This window comes from Rousettus aegyptiacus, unplaced genomic scaffold, assembly GCF_014176215.1.
Source record: "Rousettus aegyptiacus isolate mRouAeg1 unplaced genomic scaffold, mRouAeg1.p scaffold_m13_p_12, whole genome shotgun sequence".
Taxonomy (NCBI): Eukaryota; Metazoa; Chordata; class Mammalia; order Chiroptera; family Pteropodidae; genus Rousettus; species Rousettus aegyptiacus.
The window spans coordinates 35,908,498-35,925,752 of NW_023416287.1; the positions used below are offsets into that span (position 1 = coordinate 35,908,498).

General features: G+C 42.5%; 1 protein-coding gene across 6 annotated transcripts in view; it reads left to right on the top strand.

The window, feature by feature from the left end:
• SLC24A3 (solute carrier family 24 member 3) overlaps positions 1 to 17,255 on the top strand; it is a 454,104-nt gene that overhangs the window by 322,094 nt on the left and 114,755 nt on the right. For all 6 annotated transcript variants that reach the window (XM_016146148.2, XM_016146147.2, XM_016146152.2 and 3 more), the window contains 3 exons: positions 6,191 to 6,265; positions 9,530 to 9,614; positions 9,912 to 10,015. In XM_016146148.2, the coding sequence (XP_016001634.2) occupies positions 6,191 to 6,265; positions 9,530 to 9,614; positions 9,912 to 10,015 (264 nt within the window). The remainder of the gene's footprint in view (positions 1 to 6,190; positions 6,266 to 9,529; positions 9,615 to 9,911; positions 10,016 to 17,255) is intronic.

The following is a 17,255-nucleotide window of genomic DNA, read 5'->3' on the forward strand; positions in this document are numbered from 1 at the left end:
ATTGAAATTGAAGACAGAGCAACACGAGTGCAGATGATGTAGTAAAAGGAAATTGTCTGTGAAAACCGCTGACTGGAGATGCCACATAAAACAGTGGAGTTAATGTCATGCTGTTCAGGTACATTTGCCCTCACAATTCAGAAGCCTTTCTGTATATCGACATTTCATCTAAAGCCTGTTCACCTCCATTAAGCCACAGGCCACAATAATGTCCTGTTACCTTAGCTATTTTTCAGTTTAACCACTTCCACTGAAGTTCTCTAGTTCTATTAGTCCCAGTCAACCTTTGCAATTGCCTGATGAGAGATAGTATTTATCTTTCAAAACCCAGTTCAATAGCCACTTCCTCTGTGAAGACTTCTCTGATTCCCTTCACCACCTTTGCCCAGCAGACTGAAAATCTTCTGTGCCCCATATCAGTTAGGAAGGAACATGACTGTAAGTACAGACATCCTGACTAATGACGATGAAGACAAAGATAGCATTCATTTTCTCACATAATAAGAAGTACTGAGGGAAATGGTTTCTGGCATTAGATCAGCTAGCTGGTAAATGGCCTTCTCAGAGCTTTGCCACCATTAGCATGTTGGTGTATATATTCATGCTTCTTGTCTCGTGGTTATACAATTGCTGCTGCCATTTCAGACATCATACCCAAGTTCTAGGTAGGAAGAAAGGATGACTTTAGTTGGATTTGTCTCTTAGCCTCACTGGCCAAAACTGTATCACATGGCCATGGCTAGTTCCGGGGATACTAGAAAAGCCAAGTATATTGTCACCCATAACAGAAAGTCTGCTATCTTAGAAATTACTTCTCATTACTGTTGTTTTCAATATGGCTCTTTTTATCGGCTTGGCTATATCTGTTACCTATTGCCAAAATAATGCTGTGTAACTAATAGCCTCAAAACCTCAGTGGTACAACATTAGACACTAATTTAGCTCATAGGTCTTTGGGGTTCAGCTGAACTAGGTTGAACTTGGCCAGTCACAGCTGGACTCACCCATGTCTAGGGATTAGCTGCTTGTCAACTTATCCCTGACAGCCTCAGCTAGGACAACGGGGGTGACTCAGCTCTGTTCCAAATGTCTCCAGAAGGCTAGCCGGCGCATGTCCTCTAGGTATTGTTGCAGTATGAGGTGCTTTGCTGTGTTCAAACCCCTTAGTTCATTTGTTTCCATTTACTCCCCACTATAGCCTCATAAACTAACTTGAGAGCACGGTGTAATTGGTCTCAAGTTGAAGGCTCAGTAAAGTAAGGAGAGTTGCTCAAGGCCACGGGACTTGGAAGTACCAAGCCCAGGATTTGATACAAGGTCTCTAACCCATCCTGGGCTTCCTCCAAGGCTCTGCTGCTTCTCATTCAGCAACTGCTATGCCAGTCAATGCTACTCAGTCATTTACCTTGACTGCTTCCAAAGGTGACACCAGCTACTCTGTGAGCACCAACCTCCTTGTAATCCATTCACCTCATATAAACGGGGCCTTTGTTCTATGCAAGCCTGCCCTGACCATGGATATAAATGTATGAAGGGCACAGCTGCTGCCCTTCCAGAGAAGGGAGGTCAGGTATATGAACATAAAATGTGACACTGTGCAGGCAGCACATGATCCACACCAAAGTACAGATTCCCACACCATGGGGCCTGGTACGTTCTCAGGGAACAAGAGCCTCTATGGTCATGAGCCTTGAACTGAAGCTCAAATAGACCCCCATCCCTCTTCTCCAGATACCCCTCACTCATCATTTCTAGAATGTGCCCACATCTACTTATTCTGTTTGCTATAGGCACCACAGGCTCAGACTGCAGGATGTGTTGTGGCGCATTTGGACTGTCTCAAATGTTGGACCAGCTCAAGTATTCTTGAGACTTCATATCTGTCTTACATTTTGTAGTGCACCTTATAAAAATAATAATATTTTTAAAAGAACATCACCCAACAATTCCAGATCTCAAAATTTATCCTAGAAATGGAAAAGGATGTATGTTTAAAGATTTTCCTTGCAGCAGTGTTTATGGAGGAAAATAGGGAGCCACTAAAAAGAAAGAGGTAGCCAGGGTTTACTCAGGGTCCTGCTGAGCACATTTATGCATTTGTGTAAGTGGCATGTTTGTGAGTATGCAATCAAAATAAAACTTATAAAATTAAAATATAATAATAATATAAAAGAAGAGAACATCAGTGGCTCTGACTGGCTGCCCCAAAAGTGAATGGGTGGAATTCTGAAACTGCCCCTTCCTTGGTGTGATTAGGGAAGACAGCTTATTTGTAGGTGAGCTGAAAATAGAAAGTGGCGATTGGGTGGTGAATCAAAAATGACCTCTGTGTGGGGAGGCAGCTAGACTCCTTGTGAAGACTCAGAGAGTCATGGGGTCAAATCCAGGCCCTGCCGTCTGCTAGCCATGCGACCTTGGACAAATTACTATACTCGCTGAGTCATCTGAGAAATGAGGCATGTAACTCCATGCCTCTCACAGGAGTTGAGAGAATTAAGTGAGATAGTCTTTGTAAGATACTTAAAGCATGCCTGAATTCCTGGCCCAACAAATTGTGGCATATATTATTAATATTATTATTGTTATTATCATTCTTATTGTCATCTTTATCAATAATATTATATCCTTTGGAAATATAGGAATGGTCAAATTAATGCAAAAATGCTTCATTCTCTAAAATATTTGGACCAGTTGTTTTGATGGTACCAGCAATACCAGTAAGTTTTCAGCATCTTTTTTTTCCTGTGCATATTAAAGTTTGACTTTGTACATTTGTTTTGGTTCTGTGTCTTTGTTTGTTTGTTTGTTTGTTTTATTAATAGTAGTAGACTTCTTTTTAGAACAGTTTTAGATTCATAGCAAAATTGAGCCAAAGTAATTTCCTTATCTTCCCTCTTCCCCCACAACCACCACCACATGCACAGTCCCCAAAACAAACAGAACAAGATATTGTCCCCTCATCAATATCTTGTTCTGTTTTGTTTATCTGGTGGAAATCTGATTTCCAGTGGGTAACATGGCAGAGAGTCAAAGTAGAGTTTCTTTCAAGCAAAGTGGTAGAACTGCCCTCAGATGCCAGGAGGTAGAAAGGAGTCCCATCACTTGGCGGGCCCCTTAAGGTGTCCACAAGTGCCTTCACAAGATGTCCAATTGACAGTGGGCGTCCCTGATTCATACTGCCTTGTGCACAGGAACTAATGTGGTTCTCGGTAGCCGTCAGCCTTGAAACCACAGAAGGCGTGACAGATCTGTTCATTTCTTGTCCCAGTCCAAGCATTGATATTGTAATGTGTTAGATGGAGCTTCTTGCCTCAAAACGGGATCAATATGTAATATTGGAATGTTGTCTTGAAGAGATGGTTTATGGACTTCTAAGCAGCATTGGCTGTTTCAGTGAGTTGAGTATGTCAGCTATGGACAGTTTATTCAGATCTTGGTTAATCCACAAGTGTACAACTCTGTATTCTAATGACTGTCCTTTCAAACATCATGATAAAGCCTGCATATCATCAAGTCAGCCAAGTCATTCTACAAAAGAGGCTTCGAGTCCACTATAATTTGGGAATGTATATTCTGACTCATCTACAGCATTAATTTTTAATTAACATTTTCAAAAATAAAACACCTCACATGTAAATAATTTTATACAGATTATAAACAGACTAATAAATAGAAAGTTATTTTTAAGATTTCTCTGTGTGCCAGGCTCCTCGAGGGTAGAAAAGTATAAGAGTTGCTACCTCTTCAACCTCCCGCCACCTACCAGAATCATACAAGAAACGAAAATTTAAGGTTGACGAATCAGAAAATATGAATAGGAATTATAAAATACAGGTGGAGTCACACTAACCAAGGGAGAAACTACTTTGATTTATGTCCTTACAAACTCTCATATGCAGATACACTTATTTAAGTGTATATGTGTACGCATTCTTATACAGAGATAATTTAACAAAAAAGAGATTGCATACACTATTTTATAACACTTTTTATTTAGCAATGTAATGTAAATGCCTTTCCTTGTCACTAAATATGGATTTACATAATCCCTTTTAACAGTATTTTATTGAATCATGAATTATATTTTATATAACCCATCCCCTATGGTATTGATAATGTATTATAGTCAGTATTTTGGAAAGAATATTCCTGATGCATATGTTTTTGTGCATTTGTCTGATATTTTCACAGAATCAAGTGTTACAATGTACTTCAGAATCTTACAATCTAGTTGAAGAGATGAAACACGTACACATGAAAAAAGAAAATAAGTTTATAAAGGGGGTGGTATCTAAATTAGTGTGCCATCCAAGTTGAAGGCCAGAGACCATTTCATGCTAGGCTTGCTACATGAGGCTTCATAAAGGACAGTTGTAAGTGACAGAAACTCAACTCAAATCAGTTTAAGTATAAAAGGCGTATTATTGGCTCATAAAATTCGAGAGTACACTTTGGTTTCAGACTGAGCTGGGTCTAGAGTTCACATGGGTCATTGGACATCACTGAGTGTGTGTGTGTGTGTGTGTGTGTGTGTGTGTGTGTGTGTTCCTGTCCCATCTCTTGGTTCAGCTTCTTACTATGTGAGCTGCATTCTCAGACAAGTTCTCTCTATGTGGCAGCTGCCTCCAGTAGCTTCACACTCAGGTGGTATTTATATTTCATAAGAAGAGAACCTCTCTCGCCCAGATTCTTTGTTAATCCCTGCTTGGCCTCTTGCAGACCTTTCGCCCATCCACCACTGTGTGACGCGATAGAGGTATTCTGGTGGCTAGCCTGAGGCATATGCCTGTTCCCTGTAGTGAGGGAAGTAGGCAGTGTGTAACTGAAGGCCTTTCCCATGGAACAATTCTCAAAAACAAAAAATACTAGATGGCGAAAAAGTGAAAGAGATGATGAAATATGAAAAAGGATGCTGGAACTTGAAGGATGAGCAACCACATCCATTAGATGCTTTGGGCTGCAAGTAACAGGGAAACTCCAAATCAAACTGGCCTGTTTACTAGTATGATATGTTCTGAAGTCCAGAGGCAAGGTGGGCTCTAGTACCACATGATCAATGGCTCAGTGATGTCATTAAGTTGACTGAGGGTCAACTTCACCCCAATCTGATTTTCCTCAATATGGCTACCAATGGCAATCAGGGCTCCCAGCCTCCTTGTTTACAACCAACACTTGAAGGTGCAAAACAGCTCTCTCTGGCAAGGACTATAAAGCCTTCCCTGCCATTGATTAGGACAGTTTAGGTCAAGTGCCCACCCTTGAACCAAGAGTCATCACTAGGGATTACTACTCATGGAGGAAAGGGTGGGGTCACCTTTCACATTGAGTATGATGAATATTTGAATGAAACTGGGGTCCTATTAGAAGGACTGGAGGATGGATGCTAGGTGGCCAACCAACAATGAAATCAAATAAAATTTCATTAATTATAAAGGAAACATGAAGTTGAATAAGGTGGAGAGGTGATTTATGACCAAAAAATAGAATTCTAGGGGATGTCCTGATCATAGCTGACGAAAGATATGGGAGCAAGAATGCAAAGTCTGCCCTGCAGAAAAGAAAAGAGGGAAACTCACTTGGAAGTATTCATTTATTTATTCCTTCACTGCACATGTATTTATTTAGTACTTATTATGTTCCCAGCCCTGTACTGAGTACTGGGGATAAATGAGATAGATACAGTTCATAACCACATGGACCGCTAGTAGAGAAAACAGACAACAAACAAATTAATTTCACACATAATATGCCAAGAAAAACAAAGCAGAATAGAAGGATAGGGGGAAATGGGAAGGAGGAGAGTCCAAGGCCTCTTGCTTAAGTTGACATTGAATCAGGGACCTGAAGGCATAACAGAGTGAGCCAAGGTGATCTGGGGAGAGTGTGTTCCTGACAGCGGAAACAGCAAGCACAAAGACTATGAGCTGGGCATCCATGGAATGTTTGTGAAACAAGGAGGTGGACTGTGAAGAGAGTGGTAGGCCATAAGATCAGAGAAGAGAAGTGAGATCACATACTACCTCTTAGGCATTGCAAAGACTTTGTTCTTACTCTGAGTAAGATGTTGAATTTGTGATGACAGAGGATGTTATGAAAACAGTGTGTGGCCGGACCCTCAGCCTATGGCTCTGCTCTGACCCTGAGTTAACCCCTTCTCCAATTTAATTCCTTCTCCTCTCCTCTCTTCCAGGCCATGTACATGTTCTACGCGCTGGCCATTGTGTGTGATGACTTCTTCGTCCCCTCTTTGGAAAAGATCTGTGAGGTACGTGCCTTGATTCTCAGCACGTCTGAGCTGGACACTGGTACTGCTCTAGCCATCTCCACCAAGGTCCTGGGGAGCCCTCCGTGGAACCTAGGATGGGAATGCCAGGCATCAGCATGTTCCAGAGTGATGGGCAATATTAGCAAAAAAGCTCCATCAATCTGCTTAGAATTTCAGGACACCCATTATCAGGCTTTAATCCACAAGCCCAGCCCTTCTTCCTCTATTTGGCTAAAACTCATGGTGCTATTTGTGTTCTGCTTCTAATTTTCGTTCCTCTTTTAAATCCTACTCTTCCTTTTTTTCTATCACTTTCTCCATCTTCCTTTCCTCCATTCCCCTTTTCTCCTGTAACTCTCCTTTGGTGATTTGTGGAGTCCTTGTAGAATGAGAAATCTTTAGCCACACATCTCTATTACCCTTTCTCTCTGCATATGTAAAGAAATACTCCAAGCAGAGGGCTGAAAGGCAAGAAGATGAAAGAATTGGCCACAGAGACCAGGAAAGGGACTCTGTTCGAAATCAGCCCAGGGATGCCAGGCTGAATACCAAGATAAATCCCTTTCATCAGAAAATATTCAGCATATCTAGACCTCTTTCATTCTCTTGCCTCTTTCATCTCTTCGTCTGTTTTGAGATTTAGTTTTCTTTATGTGGAAGCTTTCTATTTTATTTTTAATTCAGAATCCCTTTTCAGAAGGGATCTCTTCCAGACACACCTCCCATCTGGTACTTAAGTTTCTTTATGTTGTCCTCAAACTTTGTCCTCTCTCCCTTTGCTCCCTCTCCTCCCTGCAAGTGTCCGATTCATTAGATCTTGGGGGCCAGCAGGGGACAGAAGTTGCATTTCTAATAAGTCCCCAGGTGCTGCTAAAGCTGCTGGTCTGAAACCACACTTTAAGAACTACTAACTTAAGCAATTTCTTCTATATCCTGAAAGTCTGTTAGTTTTGTATACTTAATAAAAGAGAATGATTGCACAGTAACCCTAGAGAGGCCTCAGGAGTGGGTTCCTTTGTAAGTGGAAGTACGAGGAGAAAGGAGTGAGGTGGTATCTGAGATGGACAGTGGGCAGGTGCTGAAGTCCTTTTGTCCAAAGAGATTTAACCTAAGAACAGGGAGCCTTGTATGAAAGAGGAGGAAGCACCAAAGACCCTGTAATTGGGGTTGTTTGTGATCTCTAAAATGCCACCGCTTGTTGCTTTATTATTTAGCAAAGTTCTCTCTCTCTTTTTCATACAACTTTTTTTTTTTTAATAGCAAAGACCTTGTTCTAGAAATGTACGTACAATTGTCAGAATGTGTTCTACTCACTGAGGAAACCCATAAAACCTGCAAGCACGCCGCCTTGGGCGGGAAACAAGAAGCAACACAAACTGGTCCTTGCTGTCTGGTGCACAGCAGCTTCCAAGTGATACACACAAGGGGCTGGATGAAATGCCAGGAAATTGGGAAGTGCAGAGAGAGAAAAGGGAAGGTAGAAATTGATTCATCCAGGGAATCAAGGAAGGGCTCATGCAGGGGTAGGATTGGAACAGCCCTTGGAGGGAGGGTCTCAGGGGCAATCCATTTCAAGGAATGGAATTTGAGCTGAAGACTCTGAGCTTGCGGGAAGCCTGAGGAATACCAGGTCGGGGTGTGAGGAGTTATTCGGTGCTCAGGAGGAAGCTAGGAAGGCTTATGACAACTATTATCTGGTAGATGGAAGCAGAAAGACCCCTGGTTGATGATTCTAAGCATCTGGTGAGATGTTGCCAGAGCCAAAGTAAATTAGGGATGAAAGTGGAAGGTATGTAAGAAGGTATGGAGGAAAAAGCAAACTGAATGGGTGAAGGAGAAGGAACTGGAGATGATCCCAAGGTGTGGACTCTACAACTAATGCCCCATATGGAGCCCGAGCTGAAGAGAACTTGGCAGTGCAAGGCTCATAGCTCATGGCAAGTGGCGAGTCTTGGTGAACCACCCAAGCAGTGTGAGCTCTGCCACAGGTGACCTTCCCACGGACTCCCTTCCCCTGGTGAGACAGTTGCTAGGATGCCCTCATAACCACACCTTTCAGCTTGAGGTGTCAGCGCCTCCATCTTAAGGTCTCCTCAGAACCCTGCAAGAAGTTTAGTTGTTCAGTCGAGAGTGAAGGAACCCCAGGATTCCAGATCGAAATGCTCCATTAGGCTCTTGCAGCAGCCTATTGCTGGTCAGTGGAGCCAGTGGCCTATGACGAGGCCATGCTGCCCCTTCATGGCTGAGCAAGGAAGTGCAGCTGCTAGTGCCACTGGGAAGAGGGACAATACCTCTCAAGACCAGGATCTCTCAGCTGGGACGCCAGGAGAACTGGCTATTTATTGACAGCTAGCAGCTTACTTTCTGAGTCATGACTGAAAGAAGAAAAGCTAAACATGCTAACCAGCCTCTAATATGTATTTGTCTTGTCTTCTTGCAAATTATCTTTGGATCAACAAAAAGAATGACCTGGAGAGTTTGTGTGTAGAACATCTTGGTAGGGCTGATGCCTTGTCACTCTCTATTCACACTCACTCTCCCTACCCCAGAGTTTCAAGACTGCATTGAGGATGGGCAGTGGATTTCAGGTGGTGACCTTCCCCAACCCCCAAAGCCTTTATAGCCTCTTAAAATCAAGGCTCACAGGCTGGTTACCAAGAGAATAATTTAGCCTGAGATCAGCATGGTATGGAAAAAAAATCAAGATATTTTGTATAAAAATGTGGATTTTGGCAGCTCTTAAAAAATAAGGATATTTGGACAAAAGGAAACTAGACTTGGGTGGTAGGCACACAATAGAGTATATGGATATTGTATTTTAAAGATATATACCTGAAACTTATGTAATGTTATTATTAACCAATGTCACTCCAATAAATTTAATTTAAAAATAAGAATATTTGGCAACTCAGAGGGAACTGAGTGGTATTGACTTGAGAAAGGTGGTGAATGCCCACTGCGCCTCACACCACACACTCCGCTATTCCATGTTATCTGCACAGCCCCAGGAGGCATTTGGGTTGGGAAACCCTAGATTTTGTCAAGAACCTTTAACTCGAGTGGACATAGAGCCCTCTCCCTGATCCTTCTCCTCAAGGAAGACAGTGAGAGGAGCTGTGGCCCAGCCTGGGGGTCGAGCAGGAGTGGGCGAGCTCAGGAAGGAGGAGGAAGAGGAGGAGGAAGGACTAAGCTTGGGACCTAGGAGTCACAGGGTCCCCAGGGGGAAATTCGACTCACCTGTGCTTTGTCCTTGCTCCTCTGTAGCGCCTGCACCTCAGTGAAGATGTGGCTGGGGCCACGTTCATGGCAGCGGGCAGTTCGGCCCCAGAGCTGTTCACATCTGTCATAGGTAGGTGATGACCTGGGAACATTTCAGTCCTGCCCTCTCTGAAGGACAAGGCTCTGTGGTAGTTATTAATTATTATTTTATTAAAGTGATGCTTTTACTTTGCATGGATGTGTCCCAGACCCAATACCAATGCTCCTGTGGGACAGTGTCCCCAGTGCAGACTAGAAAGCTTTCTCCAATCCTCCACCATTTCTTGTAGAACCTGTGAACAGCCTAACACACACAAAAGTTCCCTCGCACCCATCTTGGAATGCAGCCAGCCACAACAGCCAGGTTGATGTTAGGTCTGTGTTTCAGGCGTCTTCATCACCAAGGGTGACGTGGGAGTTGGGACCATCGTGGGTTCGGCAGTGTTCAATATCCTGTGCATCATTGGAGTCTGCGGGCTCTTCGCTGGGCAGGTAAGACTGACAGCAGAACTTGGCACCTGGGGAGGAACAACGTGGAGGTGAGGCAGGGATTGGTCTGGCAGGAGCAAAACCAGCCCAGGGGCCAGCGGTCTTGGGCAGTGATGATGGGGGACCTCATGCCCCGAGAGGCTGGCCCAATTGGACCTGGAAACCCTCAGGCATTATTATTTGGTCTCTGTGTTGATGGACTACAGAGCGTCCAGGTCCATGTAAATAACTAACCAAGCTGAAGATGCAGGCCATGGATCTGAAGATGTCACACTCATTTTGATGTTACTGATCTGAACTGGAAGACATAAAACAATTTTAGGTATAGTTTCACATCAATGGAAATAGAGTAAATAAAAGAAGGCAGGGAGGCAGGAAATGACACAGATTTTTCTCTGCTAAAAACAAATTTCCATTGTCACAGTTTAAGATCCCATCTTTCTTTAGCTACAGCAATCAGGCATTTTATTTACATGTTCACTTACCTTACTTTTGGGGTCACGAGGAGCTTTTCTTACCTGAATTTTATCTATGGAGACTATTCCACTGCCAGGAAGTGTCATGGGGTCTGTGTCTTTAATGAACTTTGGTGTGTGTTTGGAAAGTCTTGGAAGGATACCTGTAAGTCACCAAAGTGTGAGGCTTCCAGAAATCCACGGTGTTGCAGCAGCAACCGAGGGTTTGCGACCATTCTGCTAGCTCTCATGTCCCAGTTTCTTTGCAGGAATTTTATTTAGAAACAACATGTTATTGAGCTGTCTGCCCAAATACCCAGGACTCTAAGTATCTTTTAGGAAAAGTGACTTCTGGAAGCCCACTTGCAGTATTGTGGCACCTTATGGTTTTAGCCAGCTCCCTCACTATGGAGGATTACAGGGTCCTTAGAGAAGTGGCTAGTTGGTTTGAAGGGCTAAAGAAAGCTCCTGTGAACCTTCTCCCACATCTTTTTCCAGGCCTCTCTGTCATTTAGTCAGCCAGGCGGGGCACCCAATGCTGCTATCTCTCTAAATCAGACTAGAGAATATCTAAATCAAGATGCACTCTGGCACACCATCGCTATTTTCCACTGCCTGTTTTTTTTACTTCCATCATCTTCATGCCAATTTATTTGTCTGGGTAACCTGATGGGCTTGTTGCTTATGGGTGACAGGGAGAGGGCTAAACTGATCTCATCAGGAGTGGGCTCCAGTGCCTACAGGTAGATAGATGGTCACTTCTGAGAAGGGACAGCTATATTCACACATGGCTATTGAGGTCTGCTCAACTTGCTAGACTGAACATTTTCTTTCTTTACCTCTTTTGTCAATTATCTCTTGTTTTAGATCTTATGGACCCACAATATTTAGATCTTCTGTAAATGTAGTTAGGACCCCAAAAAAGTCTCCATCTTTGCCTTCACTGCCATTTGCACTCCCCTGGCTCTCGCCTGAGTTGGAAATGATCAGTCACATCCTGCAGAAGAGCCTGTTGCTGTTAGCACTCTCTTAATTAACATCGTCACCATTAGCAGTATGATTATTAACCTGGCCATTATTAGTGTTGTCATTAGTTCATTAGTCATTTATACCTGAAGCTTGATGCAAAGGCAAACCCAAAGAGGGAGAAATAATGTAAGGAAATGACACAAATGACTGAGATGTGTCTAGTAGATGCCAAGCAACTAATTACATATGAAGTGTCTTGAATGTATTTATGTCTCATAATTTATTAGCAATGCAATTAATCACTAGCATGGTAGAACACTTGCTTAAAAGGCAAATTGCTTCCTGAACTTTAACAAGTGCTGGTAACTGTCACTTTACCCCCTCTAGAAGGTCTTTGCCAAGCTCTTCTCACAGTTCTGCCACAGTCATGGAGAGAAGTAGCAACCACGGTGATGTTAGAAGTAGCCCACATGATGATTCTGGGTGCCAACACTTCTGTCTTTTCTTGTGCTATGCCCACTTGGACAGTTCCAAAGCTGACCAGCTCTCTTCCTCAGGACTTTGTAGAACCCTTGAAGTCTGTAGAGGGAGTAAAATGATATTTTGGAAAAAGCATGGGCCCAGAAATCAGAATGGCCTTGGTTTGAATCCTGACTCTGCCATTTGCTGGCTGTGGAGCCTTGGAGACATTGTTTTACCTCTTTAAGCCTCATTTTTCTCATCTATAGAGTAGATACAAGTACAGCTACCTCCTAGCATCACCAGAAGGATGAAATATAACATGTTTAGCAGTAAACACCACCTGGCACACACAGTAAATGCTCAGCAAATTAGACACTATTATCAGCTCTCAGAAGAACTGTGATCCCTGGATGTCTCACCTCCAAATTCCACCTTAGGTCACGGCAATAACTTAACCAACCAGTTAGCGGAACTTATAACTAACTAGCGGAACTGCAGCAGGATGTCCAATGGCGATGGAAAGGCAGGTCAAGGAAAAGTTCTTCTAAATGAAAGTCTAAATGAGGAGCTGTTAATAGAAGAACAGTCTCAGAGGACTGGTTCTTGCCTCTGTGCTGCCTGATCAGTGGGAGGAAAAGAAAAATCAGTAATGAATGCTGCCTGACATATTGAGCCGCCCTCCCAGGCAGTGGAGCCTGTGCAGCAGCACATTCCACCAAAGGATGGATATTGGCAATTGAACTGATTAATAAATTTAATCACAGGTCTCACTTAGTATTGTTATTTATGTTGCTCTGCACTTTCATTTGGCTGCAAGAATTACTAGCGAGTGCCCATGGGCTTCTCTCTAATGTATTCCAGCATGAAGGGCTGCTCGTGACCAAGTCTGTTACCCATCTGAAATTAAAGTAATTAAGTCGTAAGGTTTGAGTTCCTGTCTCAATTAGGGTTTTGATGAATTCGATGTAATTAAATGTCTGCTGTGTTTGCAGTTTGCAAACATACCCAGCGTTTCGGTGTTCGCCCAAGGTGCTTTGGGGAGTTTTATGGGACAAGAAGGAAATTGCTTCTTAGAAAGTGGCTCATGGAGTGTTCCTTGGCACCCCCCCCCTCCATAAGACATTTACAAGGCTGTGGTCCTGCAAATTTTCTTTATTTAAAAACAAAAAATTATAACAACAAAGGAAAGATGCCGATTTATGCCAATTTTGTAAAACAATGTACTTCTGAATTTAAATCTACCATGTTAAGCTTTAAAGACATAACCACAAACAGAGAGTAAACAGTTTAACTGCATCCCAGATTAAGACTTTCATATTCCAGTTATTATAGGCTGGCAGATGGCTCCAGTTTATAATAAAGAGCTTCAGCATCAGCTCTCTTGGCATCCTCCAACATTCATTGGCGCAGTCCATCTAATCTTGACTGGATTTGCCCTTCTGTTCATGCTGAACCCTTTACACAAACAGGAGAAGCACCCAGAGGTTGCACATCAGAATTGCAACCTGCTTTTGACCAGGTTTCCCCAGAAAGAGAATCTAAGCCATGAATCCAAGTTCAAGTAGTTTATCTAAAAGGATCACCCAGGCATGCCAGCCAGGAAGTGGGGAAGTAAGGCAGCCAAAGAAAGTGTGTTAGCAAACAAGCTACCACTGTGGGCAGCTGAGATTTACTTCTGGGGAACTGGAAGGTGGTGTAAAACCTGTTCCTCTGAGTTATCTCACTCGAGGGGAAGAGGGTTGGGTATTTATCCGCCAACCTCTACCAATTGTTGGGTAAGGACTGCTCGTGAGAAACATGAATTCTCTGACATTCCAGTTTGTTGGGGACAGGCAAAGTGAATTTAAAGGTCCAGAGAAAACCCCCAAGCAAAAAGACAGAGGGGCTGACCATTGGAAGGGTCTGAAATAGTAAAGATGAGACAATATGAGCATTTGCTACAAACTCAAGACTAAGCCTTTAAAAATAAGTCTCTCCAATTCCCTTGATTGAAACACAAGAATTAGTACCAAGCTGACTGTTAAGCACTCAGGCCCATGATATCTTGCATTTAGGAGTTGTTCCTTGATATTAAAAATGACAGCTGCCATTCTAGGCACTTTTGGCACTAATTAAGACACAGAAGACCTTAGCTTTCATGGGAGCACCAAAAAAAATCTGGATAATATACAAATTATTTTTATTATGGACTATCAAAGAACAATGGAGACAAGAAGGGTTTGATGAACCGATTTCCAAAGAGAGAATCCTTCAGTAAGTGAGCCATGAGACCTGGCAGTTTTGGATGCAGGGAGCGCAGAAGGCTGCTCAGGACCCAGAACTTTCCTGAGGGAAGAAAAAACCAATTGAATTACCAGCGATGGTGGAGATAGGAGTCTGAAAGACCACTAAGTACAATAATAATTTGCTAAATACCACAGTCCTCTTCACCCCACCCCAAATTTGCTGAGAATACTCGTGTAGGTAGGGCTAAGTGGAAATAAATCATTCTATCTTCCCTATATCTCACATTTTCCAGATACCTAAAGTTGAGGAACCCAAAGGGGTTACATGGAGTCCATAATCAAATCCTGGTGAGAACTGGGAGACTAGCCCTTTGCTTGGAAGCTGGGGGTTTGGGATTGGGGTTAGGGGATGGGCTGGCCAGAGGTGAACCCTTGCTGAAAAACGAATAATCACTTCCTCATTTTAGCCAACTAATGAGAGCAGAACTCGAAATTTTGGGAGGAAAAAAAAACAGTGTTATTCTTCAACACTCACTCTTCTTTTATACATAATTTCCAGGATGCAATAATTTATAAAATCCGTTAAAAGAAAGGAAGAGGACTCATAACCCAGGAAAAACACCAACAGAAGCAAACCACAGATGATCCAAACATAAAAATTAGCAAAAAAAAGTTAATGTCTATCTTAAATAGGGAAATATGGGAAAACTGAATAAAGGGATGGGTTATTTCAATAGAGAAATGGAAAAAATAAGAAAAATAAGATATAAATTATATATTTAAAAAAATAACACCCACCATTTATTAAGTTTATTCAATGTGCAGGCACCACACTAGACAAATTATAAATATTTTAGAAATATATCCTCTGAATTTTAAAGTAGTATTATCCTCATTTATATACAAGGAAGCAGGTACCTGGGGACAGGGAGGCTACCATGAGGTGGGTAAGCCTGGAATTAAGCCCACATATCCTAACTACAGAATCCATTCTCTTTACACATAGGGAACCTGTGATTTAAGAATCTCCAAATGTTATTATTGCATTATCATGATTATTCTTAGTTTTTATGTGTTCTAGTGGTGTCGAGTGTAGCAGCTAGTGCAATGCAAAGAATGAACACATCAGCACAATGGTGGTGACCCGAGATGAATGATGGACATACTCAGCCCAACCAGTGCTCAGCTGGAAGCTTCTTTTATAATCCGATGGTGTTGTACACCACTGGGCTTGAATTTCCACGAAACGGATGGATGATTCAGGCTAATAAACATAGTGAGAAACTCACAGACCACCTCACTGTATTCTGTACACCTTGGTTCCTGGCTTATTGTTTCCCAGGAAAAAAAAAAAACAAACAATGCATCACCTATGTTCCAATTCTGAAAAGCATCGAGTTTCCCCAAGAGGCTGGAAACTGAGAACAGGCAAGGCCAAAAACCACACACAACTAATTGCCAAACCTAAAAATAGGCACTTGGGCCTGCTATCCACCCTAGAGAGGGAAATGAAAGTGCAAAGAAGAGAATGAGTGACTATGGAGAAATTAATGGGGCAGGTACAGGTGAAGTTCTTGCCCAGTAAATGGGGCTCTCAAATGCTTGATTTAGTGAGGAGGAGGAGGAGGAGGAGGAGGAGGAGAGGAGAGTTTATGGTGCAAGAGTAGATCAAGGCTAAAATCAGGTTCAGCTGGATCAGTCACTGTATTCTATCACATTGTAGTAAAATAGAGTTTCTCCCAGTATCATCTGCAGGCCTCCTGCCTCAGGAAGACCTTGTTAGAAGGCAGATCCCTAGCCCCAGTCCAGACCAACTGAATCACAGAGCAGCTGTACTTGCTTGAGCCCCATCTGTAGGCTCAGCTCTGCTTGGATTCCTGGACCATGCTTGACCTTAGGCAAGAAGCAGCCCTCCTTGGTCAATTGGCTCAAACAGCATGAATAGCCCCTACTTGATGCTCCAGTCCTAAAACCATCTATCTGCTTAAGGCTATCTTCCCCACTGTCCCCTAGTAGTTTCTTTTCACTGGCCATCCTCCCTTGTCCTTGCAAGGTCAAGTCCTGACAAAGCCCTACATCTGATCTTCCCCTGACAAGCTCTGTTGTTTTCAGCCCAGAGTTACATTAAGGTCACCTACCCAGCTCTGCACTGCTCCATCTCTATGGCTTCTGCATCCTTATCCCAGACCTCTATGTTAGCTTTAACTTTGGTTCACAGCACTTGTTTCCGGTTTGTTCTACCTCCTTAAAATGATCTCTGGAAACAAGATCCATTCTTGGACTCACATCTAGATTAATTAAGAGGCTTTCAGTTTCAGGTAACAAAAAACTCCAACTCAAATTGGCTTCTTAAGTGAAGGGAATTTATTGGTGTCTCTTAAAGAATACGGATATCAGGCATGATTTGATTAATGCTCCAGCCTCATTTTCTGTGCTTCTCTTGTCACTAGCCTCCACCAACCCTTCTTCAGACTAGTTTTCCTTCATGACAAAGAAAAAAAGAGGCTGTAGCAGTTTCAGACCTCATATACACATACCACTGACCAGAAAAGAGAAAAAGAATGTCTTGCCACCAAAGCCACTCTTTATTCCCTACCTGGTATCATCAAACAAAAATCTGATTGGGCCAATGCAGGTCATTTGACCATCCATGAACCAATCACTATAGCAAAGGAACTTCAGTTACCCACTTAGCTTAGGTTAATCAAGAACTACCAATTCATTTTCTGCTCCCCAGAGCTGATCAGTTCCACCCCAAGTAGATAGCTTTTATCTCTGGTTAACATCTGAAGCAGATAAATGACTACAGGACAAAGCTTGTGAGTATCATGTGCTGCCTCAGTGGTTGTTTTTCTGGAGCAAATACAAATGATAAAATGCACACACATCCACCACAGGTCTTTGTGTGGACATATGCTTTCATTTATGTAGGGTAAATAACGCAAGCATAGGATCACAAAGTCATACGGTGAGTATGTTTGTAAGAAACTGCCAATAGTTATTCTTTTTTATTGAAATATAGTTGACATACAATATTATATTAATTTCAGGTGTACAGTGTAGCAATTCAACATTTATATACTTTATGATGTGATTATCACAATAAGTCTAGTAACCATCTATCACCATACA